At 40.7% G+C, this 13575-nt stretch overlaps 1 protein-coding gene across 2 annotated transcripts in view; it reads right to left on the bottom strand.

The window, feature by feature from the left end:
- Positions 1-13575, bottom strand: part of Tmem39a (transmembrane protein 39A) — a 30903-nt gene that overhangs the window by 1967 nt on the left and 15361 nt on the right. For both annotated transcript variants that reach the window (XM_070030159.1, XM_070030157.1), the window contains 4 exons: positions 10318-10472; positions 4816-5158; positions 3846-4033; positions 1843-1963 (listed from right to left, as the gene is read on the bottom strand). In XM_070030159.1, the coding sequence (XP_069886260.1) occupies positions 1843-1963; positions 3846-4033; positions 4816-5158; positions 10318-10472 (807 nt within the window). The remainder of the gene's footprint in view (positions 1-1842; positions 1964-3845; positions 4034-4815; positions 5159-10317; positions 10473-13575) is intronic.

Raw genomic sequence — 13575 nt, 5'->3', positions numbered from 1 at the left:
CTCATCTTTCTGCAGATACCAGTTAACAGTAGAAAAGGAAAAGTTATAATAAAATACCTGGCTAGTACAGGTTAAGGGGTAGAAGCTACTAAAGAGGTTAAGGGGAAGAAGCTAGTAATGACTTAGAAAATCCTGCCAACTGAGTTAGATAAACCTGTGGAGAAACCAAATACTTATGGAGTTCTGACATGAGCCCACTTATCTAAGGCAATTGCATGGAGTTGAAGAGGAACTGAGTTTAGGGTTGTTTTTGGTTTTTTTGTCCGTTGTGGGCCTGAACTCTGGGTCTGGGTGCTGTCTTGCAGCTCTTCAGCTCAAGGTAAGTGCTCTTGAGCCACAGCACCATTTCCAGCTTATGTGGTACTGAAGAATCAAACCCAGGGCATGAAGAGGCAAGCACTCTATCACTGAGCCACCTTCCCAGCCCTTGAGGAGGAATTGGCATAGACTCCTTACTCAAAAAGTTTTCACTTGCCAGGCATCGGTGACTCATACCTGTCATCCTAGCTACTCAGGAGGCTGAGATCTGAGGATCTCAAAGCCAGCCCAGGCAGTAAAGTCCATGAGACTCTTACTTCCAATTAACCACCAGAAAACTGGGATTGGTACTGTGGCTCAAATGTTAAGATGCTCCCCTTGAACAAGCACTGAAGAGCTCTCCCCATGCTCCTTTCTCAAGCTCCCATTCGCTCTGACTTTGCAAGCCTGATTACAAGTATACTGCTCTGATGCAAGTTCCTAGAATAAAGCTGAGGAGTCCGTTGAAGTAAGTACCTGCAGAACCAAAGAGTCCACGTACTGTTACAAGGAACTTGATGGCACAGAGGGAGAAAGAGATAGAAGTATGTCCAAAAAGGATTTCTAGTTCTATTTTAGAATGTGATTGCCATTCGAAGGAACTGTACTGAACAATGGACATTTTTACTAAGAAATGTCTCTTGCATATGCCTGGTGTTCCTCATTCTCATTGGCCAGTCAGATGACCTTCCTTTTTATAAATACTCTGCCACTAATGGCCAGAATTTCTAGAAACTGAAAAATGAAATAGAACATGATCCAAAGCACAAGTTAAAATAGTATAGAACTGGAGTTAATTTTTAAGGTTTTTCTCTCAAATCCAAGTAAAAGTTAAAAGTCACAAAACATATCAAACTTCCAAACTGGAAGCTTTAAAAGGATAATATGTGACTAATTCCAAAAATGTAAGACATCACATTATTACTGTATTAAACAACACTTAAAAATAGACAAATATGCCAGGCGTCAGTGGCTTACTCCTGTGATCCTGGCTACTAAGGAGGCTGAGATCTGAGGATCATGGTTCAAAGCCAGCCTGGGCAACAAAGTCTGTGAGACTCATTTTTCTGGTTAACTACCAAAAAGCTGGAAATGATACACTGTGGCTCAAAGTGACAAAGTGACTAGCCTTGAGCAAAACTAAGCTCAGGCTAGATAGCACCCAGGCCCTGAGTTCAAGCACAAAAAAATAAAACATTAAAAAAAATAATAAAGACAGGTACACTATATCTTAAGGGCATCATTAAGCCAAAGTGTTAACAGAATCAAATTTTAAGATGAAAAAAAGAAGTCTTAACAAGTTTCCCAGTTTCAAGCAATACTAAATACAATAAATCCAAGCACACTATTAAAACTGGAATGACACATAGTCTTCAAACTCCCTTTCAAAAGACATTCCCAAAGCATATGGTCCACTATTCCATTAATAATTATATTACATGTGCTGACTTCATAGTACGTGTTACATGTTGCTAGGAGCTTACACAAAGAGTAACCTAACATTTAGCGCTGAGCTATGTTTGAAAACAAGTAAGTGGTACTTGCATAAAAGCGGGCATGGGATACGTCTGAAGGCACTGCCACGTTGTAAGGCCCCATGGCTCTATATAAACATCTGCTGTGCCGCACCAGCACCCCTTGAGGCCATATTGTATTTTGTGACCAACTAAGAGAGAAAGAAATGCAATGTTAGCATATTGACAATTAACAGCTAAGATAGTTAGTCTGGCAAGGCCAATTGTATTTGTACAGAAGAGACTGAATATTCGAGGCTTCATGTGCCTGAATTCTGAAAGTACAGTAATTCCATGGTCAAACTGGAAGGAGTTAGAAAGGAGTTGTTATGATAACTTCGTTGCTATGGAACACATAGTGCCTGTTAAGTGATACCATTACTCAGTGTTGAGGGACTTAAGAGGCTTAGGAGAATGAGCAGATAAACATTGCAGTAAGGCATCTATGGGCCAAAGTACATAGTGTAAGCAACTGTGCCGTCATCTCCATCCCAAGTGAGCAGTCTACTGTGGGAGTGATAGGGAACAAATAAGAAGAGAAAGCTGATGGCAATAGGAGCAGAGGAGAATCAACATACTGTCACACTAGCATGACACTTACTGCAGAATTATATCCCAAAAGCTACAGAGAACCAGTTTGCTTATCACATAATTCAACTGCCTCACAGATGTGAGAAGCTACACAGTAGAACACAGAGACGTACGAGGTAGTGACACACACTTTTCTCTTTACCGCTTTCTTGGTTTATTTTTACAGAGGTTTCTCTAGGGGAAAGAAGTTAGGGAAGAAAAAGCTTCATTCTTTCCAGCATCAATGTAATGGAGTTGGGGTGGGGATAGGGATCTTCAGGTTAAGCTTTAAAAAAAAAAAATCTAAGTTAATTCTTCTCTTCCTGATTTTGGAAAAGGTTAGTTCCTAAGGTAAGAACTGGGACAGCAGTTTAGATATGTTAAAAAAAAAAATTATTCTAGCACCCTGAAGCTTTCCCAGTTCAGAAAGTGTTCCACCGGCCTTGCTCACACTTACCAGCGTTAAAGTGATGATACACCTCATGGCCATGTGCCATCAGTAGCCTGAAGATGTACAGTACTAGTACTGTGGATTGTATTTTCAATTTTTATTGAAATCTGTCCTTTGCCCACAGTCGGGTTTCTTTTCAGCCTGGCCCAATCTCTTTCAGTTCCTGGGCTTGAAGGCCTGTGCTAATCTGTATCAGACATCAAGGCAGATAATTGAAGGGAGAACTCGGAGGGGGAGAGGGAAAGGGAGGTCACCTCAATCTGTCCCATTTAATTAGGCAAAAAACTGGTAGGGAATGAAATATGTGAAATGTTCAAATAATAAAAGGGAGGAAGATGAAGATGGTCCAGGTCTGAAAGGTATGATGATGGGCTCAGAAGTGAGAGAACAAAAGGTTGTTCTAAAGTTAGCTGTTTTGTATGAAAGAGGCCATGCAGAGAAATGACTGAAAAGGGCAGGTGAAAGAAATACTTGAGAACTCACAGCCATTTAAGTATAGGAGAAGCAGGGAAATCGTAGAGAGATTAGGTGGAATAAAAAGAAAAAAATTACAGAAAGGAAAAACAATAGACCAAATCTGCATGTATTAAAAACAGATGAGAAAAGCAATTCCAGCTGTTTTAAGTGTGAGATGTGTAGCTAGCAACTACTTAGCTGTGGCAATGAAGGTGGAAGGACCAATCAAAGTCTTATAAAAAGAATTTAAAATACATCATGACTCTAAATTTGGGCAAAGGATTCAGACTGAACAGAACTCTGAAGTACAGCTTGGGACCCAAATTATACTCTGGTAAAGTGACTAGGCAGCTGAAAGGTAAGACATATTTAAGACGGGGTCGGGGGGATGGTGGTGGAAATGAGTTAATGGCCCTATATTTGGTTTAGCGTGATAATAGCATCCATGTAAACAAAAACTAAATGTTCAAAGCCAAGAATAAGAATGACACAAAGCAAATCAACATGATCACAGCATGTAGAAAAGTGTTACATGGATTTACCCTGTAACTACTCACATGTGCTGGGGCGCATTGCTGTAGGACCCATGTTCTAGCTTCTGCCACTTGCCCAGGTGAGCAGCTGATTTATGTAACAAATCACAGTATTTGGATGGCAGCAGTTGTGTAGTGAGCATGACAAAAGCATTGATCCACACCATGATGAGATGCTCACATGACCAGCGCATGTCATAGTACTGAGTACTCTGGAAAAGATCAAAAGAGAGAGAATGAATCATGCACTGGTGGTGAAGAGGCAGGGATGGGTTGCGTGTACATATGCCCTGCAGACAAATGCCACACTGAGTCAACATGCAGGTTGTCCTGCTGTCCGTGCAGAAAGTTCAAGATCAGAGTCCTCCAAAGTCCTGCAACCTGACTTTCTGGCTGTATGAGTTAGGACTGGGAGGGAGAGGTGATAGTATTTTTAAGTGTTTCCTTCCTAGAAGAACTGAGTCCTTCTCAAGGACCACTCCGGCTGCAGAAGTGCTTCTGAATGGGTGGAGGAAGGACACTAAAATGGCCCCAAGATTCTGGGCCAAGTGACATCCAGACCACTTTTCTTGTCTATTGAAATAAATTGAAGTTTAAAGGTTAGATTCAACTCAAGGAAACTTCTGATAATCCTGTTGATACCAATCACAGAAGGCTGAATTTTATTGAAACCTTGGTTCCCTTAGGTTTCTACGTAACAACTGTACTGTAAGAAGAATTCTTATTCTCCCCGGAAACTAAAAAACAAAATAAAATTTAAAAAAAAAGAAGTAAATTAAAAGAAAGAAAAAGGGGACTACCACGGGTGCATCACATATATGGAAATACCTATCCGCCAACCAGGAGCGGTACTAGTGCACTCCAGATGCAGCCGAACTCCACCATCCAGGCTGCCAAAGGGGAGACAGAGAAAAGGGGGATTAAACAAGAAATACCCAGTTTATGTAATTTAAACACAAATCCAGGGAGCATGTAAGACAAGATAATTGCTCACCTTCACAAAACACAGGGGGAGAAATGCAACATAGTAGGCACTGAAGAGGGAGTTGAAGAGAACTTCCTTGATTCTATGGTTGAAATCTGCTTTCAAACATTCCACTTCATTACGTATGAGGTCTGGAGAAAGAGGGCAGCTGTGGGTGGGGATGGGAGTGGTGTTATTGAACTGTTCCTTTAGAGACTCCAGCAATAAGGAAAGGAAGTCCTTGGATTTGGCCAAACCGCCCACAGTAGAGGCACTTTCCTCTACAGCCTGGTGTTGAACCATGTAGTCTGTGAGAAGAAGATGAGCTCTGCTGTCTTGGTGGAAACAGGAGAGAGGAACATAGACACCAAACCTGTAAAACAGGGCAAGCATGAAAATGAGACCAGACATACTTATGAGCACATCTGGTACCACCATCAAGATCCACCAGCGTCAATATAACCTAAGGGGACTTTGCTGATGAGAAATTCTTTCCACAAAAGCTATATGCACTGACTGGACAATAGGAAACAACACAAAATTACAATAGAGACCACCTACAAATCATCACTTTATTAAAATACTGGATAAACATTTTTCTAAAGTGTAAACTTTAGACGTACACTTTCATTATGTATTTAAACTCATATTTAAACTGATTAGTATTCTGTTATTTTAATTTTGTGTGTACTTTCTCATGTTTAAATATTGTCCTGTGACTATTTTTCATTAGCATTTCTTAGGCTCCCTTATGACATTTCTACACATATAAACAATGCATCTCAATGAACATTCTCCCTCCATCACTATCTACCACCCCATTCACTCTCCTGACTAAAAACAATTTCAACAGGTTCCGCTGTTCTATTTTCATGCATGCAAAAAACATGACAAACTTTAAAGATATTAAATGACTGTTAGATAGATGGACATCAATGTACCCTCTTGTTAGAAACAGGCTGCTATTTCCACTAGCATAAACACCACCACAACAAGGATTTCCTTAGCACACTTCTTCTGTGTATCACATGGCTTTGACAGCTAACTTTCACATGGCTTCCCCTCTTCCTCTACTATCTCCTTAATGAGGGGTACGTGCCTCTGCTTCCACACTACTTCACCTTTGTCCTGGCTATTTCTCTCCAGATTTTAGCACTATTTTTTTTTTAATCAGTTTTGACTGGGGGTGGGAGTGAGGGTAAGAGGTAGGGAGGGATACTATTTTCTTGGACTATGTTCCCCTCATTTCAGCTTATGCTCTACAAAGCAGAGATTTCAGTTATTTACTAGGGCCACAACCAGGGCAGAAAAGGCTCTCAAAAAATATTTGACAAATGAAATAAATTTCTCCAAGTATTTGGGCTGAAGGCACAATTTAACAATAGAGCATCTGTCTAACAAGTACAAGGCCCTGAATTCAAATCTCAATATCACCCCCTAAAAAAAAGTTATAGAAGAACAATAAATTTCTTTAAGCAAAATTACTTTATTAAAGAATTGTACCAATAATATTAGTTACTTGTTTAAATAACTATACCTATAATACTAGCTACTTGGGAAACAGAACAGAGGATCAACGTTAGAGGCCAGCCTGGGCAGAAAAGTGAGACACTCATGCCTATAATCCTAACTACTCAGTAGCTGAGATCTGAGGATTGTGGTTCAATGCCAACCCAGGTAGAAAAGTCTGTGAGATTCTTATATCCAATAAACCACCAGAAAGCCAGAAGTGGCCCTGTGGCTCAAGTGGTAGAGCGCTCACCTTGAGCTGAAGAGCTAAAGGACAGCGCTCAGGCCCAGAGTTCAAGCCCCACAACTGACAAAAAAAAAAAAAAATTAGACCACTTCTTAACCTCTAGCTGGATTCTGGTATATAGCTGTCATTGCAAGGTATATGGGAGGCTGAGAATGGATAGATTACAAGGCCCAGGCCAATGCAAAGAGAAAAACTACTAAGATCCTATCTCCATAGAAGAGAAGATCGATGCAGTGGTTTGCACCTGTGATTCTAGCAATGACAAGAAGTTGAAGGACCAGAAATATGCCTGGATACAAAGTGAGACCTCATCCTAAAAAATAACCAGGGAAAAACAGGGCTGAAGCTATGGCTCAGGTGTATCCCACCAGCCTACCAAGTTTGAAATCCTGACCAGTACCACCTCCCACTCCCCCTCAAAACAAACAAACAAACAAACAAAAAACCTGAATATTTTGAGAACTTTGATAGCTTCATTTTGGTGCTAGGGTTGAAGCCATGGGCTTTACATGTGTTAAGAGCCAGGCATCAGTTGCTCACACCTATAATCCTAGCTACTTAGGAAGCTGAGATCTGTGTATTGTGGTTCAAAGCCAGCAGTTCAAAGCCAGCCCGGGCAGGAAAGTCCATGAGACTCTTAACTCAATAAACCACCAGAAAACTGGAAGTGGCACTGTGGCTCAAGTGATAAGAGTGCTAGCTTTGAGCACAAAGAGGCTTAGGGATAGCGCCTAAGCCCTGAGTTCAAGCCCCAGTACTGGCAAAAAAAAAAAAAAAAAAAAAGTGTATGAAAATGTTAAGTATATGCCAAACACATTCTAACACTAGGATGTACCCCCAGGTCTCTTGAAAACTTCTTATAGTTACTACAACTGTTATTATCTTAAACACTTTAATACTTCAAGTCATCATTAGGCAGCTTCTACTTTGTCACCTATGTAAAGAAAACAGTTACAGGGGGCTGGGAAGTTGGCTCAGTGGTAGAGCGCTTGCCTTGCATGCCTGAGGCCCTGGGTTCGATTCCTCAGCACCACATAAGCAAAAAGAAAAAAGCCGGAAGTGGCGCTGTGGCTCAAGTGGTAGAGCACTGGCCTTGAGCTGAAGAGCTGAGGGACAGTGCTCAGGCCCAGAGTTCAGGCCCCACAACTGGACCAAAAAAAAAAAAAAAAGAAAACAATTACTTCACTGATAAAAATTCAGATAAAAAAAACTAAAAGAGGGCTGGGAAGGTGGCGCAGTGGTAGAGCACTTGCCTTGCATGCATGAGGCCCTGGGTTCAATTCCTCAGCACCACATAAACAAAAAGAAAAAAGCTGGAAGTGGCTCTGTGGCTCAAGTGGTAGAACGCTAGCCTTGAGCTAACGAGCTGAGGGACAGCATCCAGGCCCAGAGTTCAGGCCCCACAAACGGAACCAAAAAAAAACTAAAAGAAAAAAATATTAAAAAAAAAAAAAAACTACCAAGTGACATGTGTTCATAGTTATCTATAGAGGGGAAAAGCTGAGCTTGTTAATAAGTGTATGGTTAGTGATAAGCTCCAGGATCCACTGTGACTGCATCCTTAGGAGGAGAGAAGAGTAAGTACAAGCCTCAGGCACAAAAACTCACCCACGCAAAACTGACAACTAGAGAAGGCTGCAAGAAGTTCAACACTGCTGAGACACAAGCTGACTTGTGTCTCACAAATTGAATGTGAGGCAAGAGTCATGTACATTGTGTAGGTAACCTGTCCTATCAACATGCCGAGCTCAACAGTATACTTGTGTTCTGGCCCCATGAGCTGTCAGGAAACGGGACAGCAGCAGCTTGAGATGCTCCTGGACACTGAGGCTTACTCTCTCAATGTTCTACCAGTTTCCTGTACATGTACCTAGGCTAGTTTGCTGGGATGGAGAACTAAGTTATTCCAGCTGCCTGAAATGATGGCCCAATAGTCCCAGGTATGTGGCCAAACTCAGCTAATATCAAGAAGGCCTCTTGATTTCCAGCCAACTCAAACACATGCACAATAAACACATATAATAGGCTAGTATGATTTTGTGGGGTATTGTGACACCAGATAGAAGGTAAAATAAAACACAAGATACAATAGTATATGGTCCTAAGACTACCGTAGGCTATATAAGGAAAGGGGTAGCTACTTGGGAGGCAGAGATGAGAATTATAATTTGAGGTCAACCTAGGCAAAAAGTTAGTGAGGTCTCCCACTGCAACAAACAAATGAAAACATGGTGGCTCATGACTGTAATCCCAGCTTTGTGGGAAATATAAGAGAAATGCAATCCAATGTCAGCCCCAAGAAAAAAATGCAGGACCTTATCTGAAAAAAACAAAAACAAAAACAAAACAAAACCAGCCAGGCACCAGTGGCTCACACCTGTAATCCTAGCTACTCAGGAAGCTAAGATCTGAGGATCATGGTTCAAAGCCAGCTGGGGCAGGAAACTCCATGAAACTCTTATCTCCAATAAACCACCAGAAAACCAGAAGTGGTGCTATAGCTCAAGTGGTAGAGCGCTCACCTTGAGCTCAAGAGCTGAGGGACAGCACTCAAGCCCAGAGTTCAAGCCCCACAACCAACAAAAACAAATAAATAAATAAAATAACTAAAGCATCTTGACTCCAGTGGCTTGCACCTTTAATCTTAGCTACTTGGGAAACTGACAATAGGAAGATCTTGGTTTAAGGCCAGCAAGGACAGAAAAGAGCACAAGACCCGTTCTTAACACATTCATGGTGTGGTGGCACATGCCTTCTTTCCAAGCTACATGGAAGGCTGAGTTTAGAAAGATCCCAGTTCCAGGCCAGCCCAGGCATCAAAGTCCAGGGGACTCCATGTACACATAGGGAAGCTGGAAGAGGTACTATGTGCCTGGTATCCCAACAACAACAGAGAGCCTAAAGTAGGTGGGTCAAGGCTCAGTTGCATGCATGAGGAGGAAGCATGACCAGTTAAATCAAAGCTGGAGATGTGGCTCAAGTGGTAAAGCACCAGTTAATGAGTGTTGAGCCCCTGAATTCAAACCACTGTATTGCTCCAAAGCAATACAACTAACAAGCATCAGACCCTAATATGGCCAAAGAAAGTGGAGGGCTGTTAGTAACACAATTAAAATTTGCATTTTGAAAATCATTCTAGCTACAATGAAACAGACTAGCCTATGAATAGATAGAGATTTAGAGTATAATGTAGGAAGTATGGAAAGCAGTGTCCAGATTCAAGGTAGGTTTAGAAGCCACACAGATAATCCTAACTCACCCTATCTGAAAATGAAGGGGAAATAACAAAGACAGACAAAGATGGATAGGACTGAGGGGCAGAAAGAAAAAAAAATCAATTGTTAAAGTTTATATAAAAGATTTTACAAGTTTCAAAAAGTAAAGACTTTGCCTTAAATATATTTAAACCTATAATTCGTTTAAATTACATGCTTATTTTGTTGTGTGGGGTGTGGAGAACCTCTAAGGATAAACAAGCTTCTTTATCTAAATTAAACTGAGAAAACGTCACAAGCCATTTTGAGTAAACCTCTTAGACATCTTTACTTGGTGAAAAGAGCTGACTAAAATATTCTCACTGGTAGCACAGCCATGCAACTTCCGTTTTCTCAAGGTCAGTCTTGATTTAGGCAGTCAGCTTAGAGAGCAAGTTATATACCCAAAAATTTTCTAATTTCTTGAACTCAGTTTATATTTGAAGATTCTCATTTTCCCCTCTTTTATAGTACAATTTGCAAACAAGTTCTACTAATAAAATGTAAAACTGGAGTACTCACGGATAGCCAAGGAAGAGGAGATTGAGGACTGAATGACTTCGAAAGAGATTGACGAGGGTCCAACAAAGCACCCATCCACACAAAGTAAGTAGCACCAAGCGAGCCGATATCAGAACCATGTAGTGAACCATAGAAGCTGCACCTGCCTTAGTGGCCTGAAAGTTTGGAAGCACCAAAAAGAACATTTTGTAAATGATCTTATTCAAAAGCAATTCGGCTCAAGTAGGTTTAGTGGAAGCTAAACTGCCTAAAATATTGGCAGGGGCTGGTATGCTGATACACAGCTATAATGCTAGCTAGAAGGCTGAGGTTGGAGAGTTGTGTCTGAGGTCATCTCGGGCTATTAAGAAGACAGGAAGAGAAAGAGGGGCAGAAGAAGGGAGGCAGAAGAAGAGGCAGGGAGGAGAGGAAGGGACTGCTTAACTCTTTTATCTTCCTAATGATTGAAAATCCAGACCTCTCTAGGCAATTGGTCATTTCTTCCTTGTATCCCAGTCCTTCATACAGACCTTTAAATTCTTAAGCTTATTTTCAATGTGTTTACACTAGGGCTTCTCAAACATGGCCCATACCTAGTCATCAAAATCATTTGGGCTGCTGATTAAACACATAAATCTCTTAATTTCCTTGCCCAGGAAGGAGGAATAAAATTTTGAGTAAAGGAATGTGTACTTTAACAATCTCCCTGTGATTTTTAATGTACATAAAGGAATGCTATTAATTTGTGTTTCTTATGACCATACTCAAAGAACCTCAGGAGCAACAACTATTTGTTTTCCTTTGAATCCTCACCTCTAAACTATATGCTGAGTTAATGCTTAATAAGCTTCACAAAATAACCCATATTCCTTGACAGAGCCCTATATAAATAAAGATCTACACACACGGAAATAATACAAAGCACTTTCAATTCTATCACAGCTGTTCAAATAGTCTTCAATCTTACATCTTTAAAACTGGGTGCATAGAGTAAGAAAACATACTAGTCAAAACTTGAAGCTTTAAACTGCTTCTTTTCCAACATGCTCTAGGAAAGACAAACTTTCCAAAACACAGAGATCCCTTAACTTCTACAACAGCAGAGTTAGAGCTAGAAAAAGGGTAAAAATTATCTGCAGTCACCAGTACACATCAGGGTCCTTGTCAAGTCCCACATGTAACCATTTCTACATTTGTGGAACACACTATAAAGCATTGAGAATACATACAACATATACTACTGTAATGGTCTATGTGATGTTTCAGCTAGTGAATTGCATATATTGTGATGGTCCCACAAAATTAAAGGAAGATCTGGGTGCTGAAGCCTATGTGATCCCAGCTACTTGAGAGGCTGAAGCAGAAGTATCACGTGAGCCGTGAGATTCGGGACCAGATGGAGCAATATAGTAATACTCTTATCTCAAAAAAAAAAAAAAAAAAAAAAGATTAAATGGACTTCTTATGGTCTCATTAGAACAGTGAAAAGAAAATCCTATAACCTAGGACCCTCAGATTAGCTACCATGTTATAGTAGAATACATCTTTACCCATGTGTTTATGGAGCCCAATGTAAACCAAATGCCTATACTTCAGTTGTGTAAGAGCACAGCCCACATAACTATGTGTAATACATCATACTAAAATATGACAAACTAGTGAAATTACATATATTATGCATTTAGTATATTTACCAGCTCTTTTACCATTAAGGTATACTCCTACTTTAAAAGTTTCTCATGAAACAGTATGCTACTATGTTAACTGGGGAAGTATCCATATTCATACATCTTGTGCTTACAGCATCTCTTGATTACATCAGAGGTATGTGGAATGGTGCATGTATGAATACCCTCCATGCCATTCATACATGAAGAAGTCACTAGTGACATATTTCTCAATGTCCATTTGGTTTATCTTGAGGTTAAATGACATTAGCACTGTGTAGGTATATATACTACATGGTTACTTACAAATGCAAAGTAGCTGTCAAATGCACACCAGGATGATGGCTTAGATTGCAACAATGGAGAGGGGGCAGGCTATATTTAGCCAAAACAGGACAAATGGCTCCATATCACTGGCTAACATGCCAAGTGCTGCTGGGCCTTAATGCCTTCATCAGAATTTCAGTTTAGAAATAAGGCTGTTCTGCCCTATGTTACCAGGGCAAGAAAATTTGGATTTACTCATTAATTTTGCCTGATTCCAAAATGCAAGCTTGTAACCACTATCATGCAACAGATCCTATACCGGGTCCTAGAGACTTAATGGTGGCTAAAAATAACTAAATATATTAATTAAAGAAGACTAGGTCTTTATGAAGATGCCCAGTCAAGAAAAACAAATATTAGAGGCTGGGAAGGTAGCTCAGTGATAGAGTGTTTGCCTTGCACACATGAGGCCCTGGGTCTGATTCCTCAGCACCACAGAAACAGAAGAAGCTGGAAGTGGGTACTGTAGCTCAAGTGGTAAGCACTTGCCCTGAGCTGAAGAACTGAGGGACAGCGCCTAGGCCCAGAGTTCAAGCCCCATGACTGATAAAGATAAATAAGTAAACAAATAAACAAAATTCAACAGTCACCAAACTCTACTGACTTCATCTATAATCTTAGCTCCTTAGGAGACTGAGAGATAAAATCAAGGTTTGGAGCCAGGCTGGCAGGCAAATCCAGTACTTATCTCCAAACAGTCAGCAAAAAGCTCAGTGGACATGAGGTTCAAGTGACACAGTGCCAGCTGTGAGAAAGGGTGCAAAAACCAAGCATGAGGCCCTGAGTTCAAAGCCCCAGAAAAAAAAAAATTCCACAATCACATTTTCATTAATATTACAGGAAAAGAATAATGTACTAGAAGACATTAACCTAGAGAAGCTTCCTTTAGGGAAGGGATTTTTTAAAGGCAGGTATGAGCAGCCAATGTCTTTAATCCAAGCTATTCAGGCTACTCAGGAGGCTACAGTATCTTAGGATTGAAGTTTAAAGCTAGCCTAGGCAGAAAAGCCCATGAAACTCCCTTTCCAAAATAACCAGCAAAGGCTAGACTTGGAGGCATGGCTCAAGTGTTAGAGCATCAGGCTGAGCAGACAAGCCAAATAAGCACAAAGCTGAGTTCAAAATCTAGGACAGAGGGCTGGGAAGGCGGCTCAGTGGTAGAGTGCTTGCCTTGCATGCATGAGGCCCTGGGTTTGATTCCTCAGCACCACATAAGCAGAAAAAGCTAGAAGTGGAGCTGTGGCTCAAGTGGTAGAGTGCTAGCCTTGAGCTGAAGAGCTGAGAG

This window comes from Dipodomys merriami, unplaced genomic scaffold (assembly GCF_024711535.1).
Source record: "Dipodomys merriami isolate MVZ:Mamm:240054 unplaced genomic scaffold, mDipMer1.0.p SCAF_2, whole genome shotgun sequence".
Taxonomy (NCBI): Eukaryota; Metazoa; Chordata; class Mammalia; order Rodentia; family Heteromyidae; genus Dipodomys; species Dipodomys merriami.
This window is presented reverse-complemented; position numbering and strand designations above follow the sequence as displayed.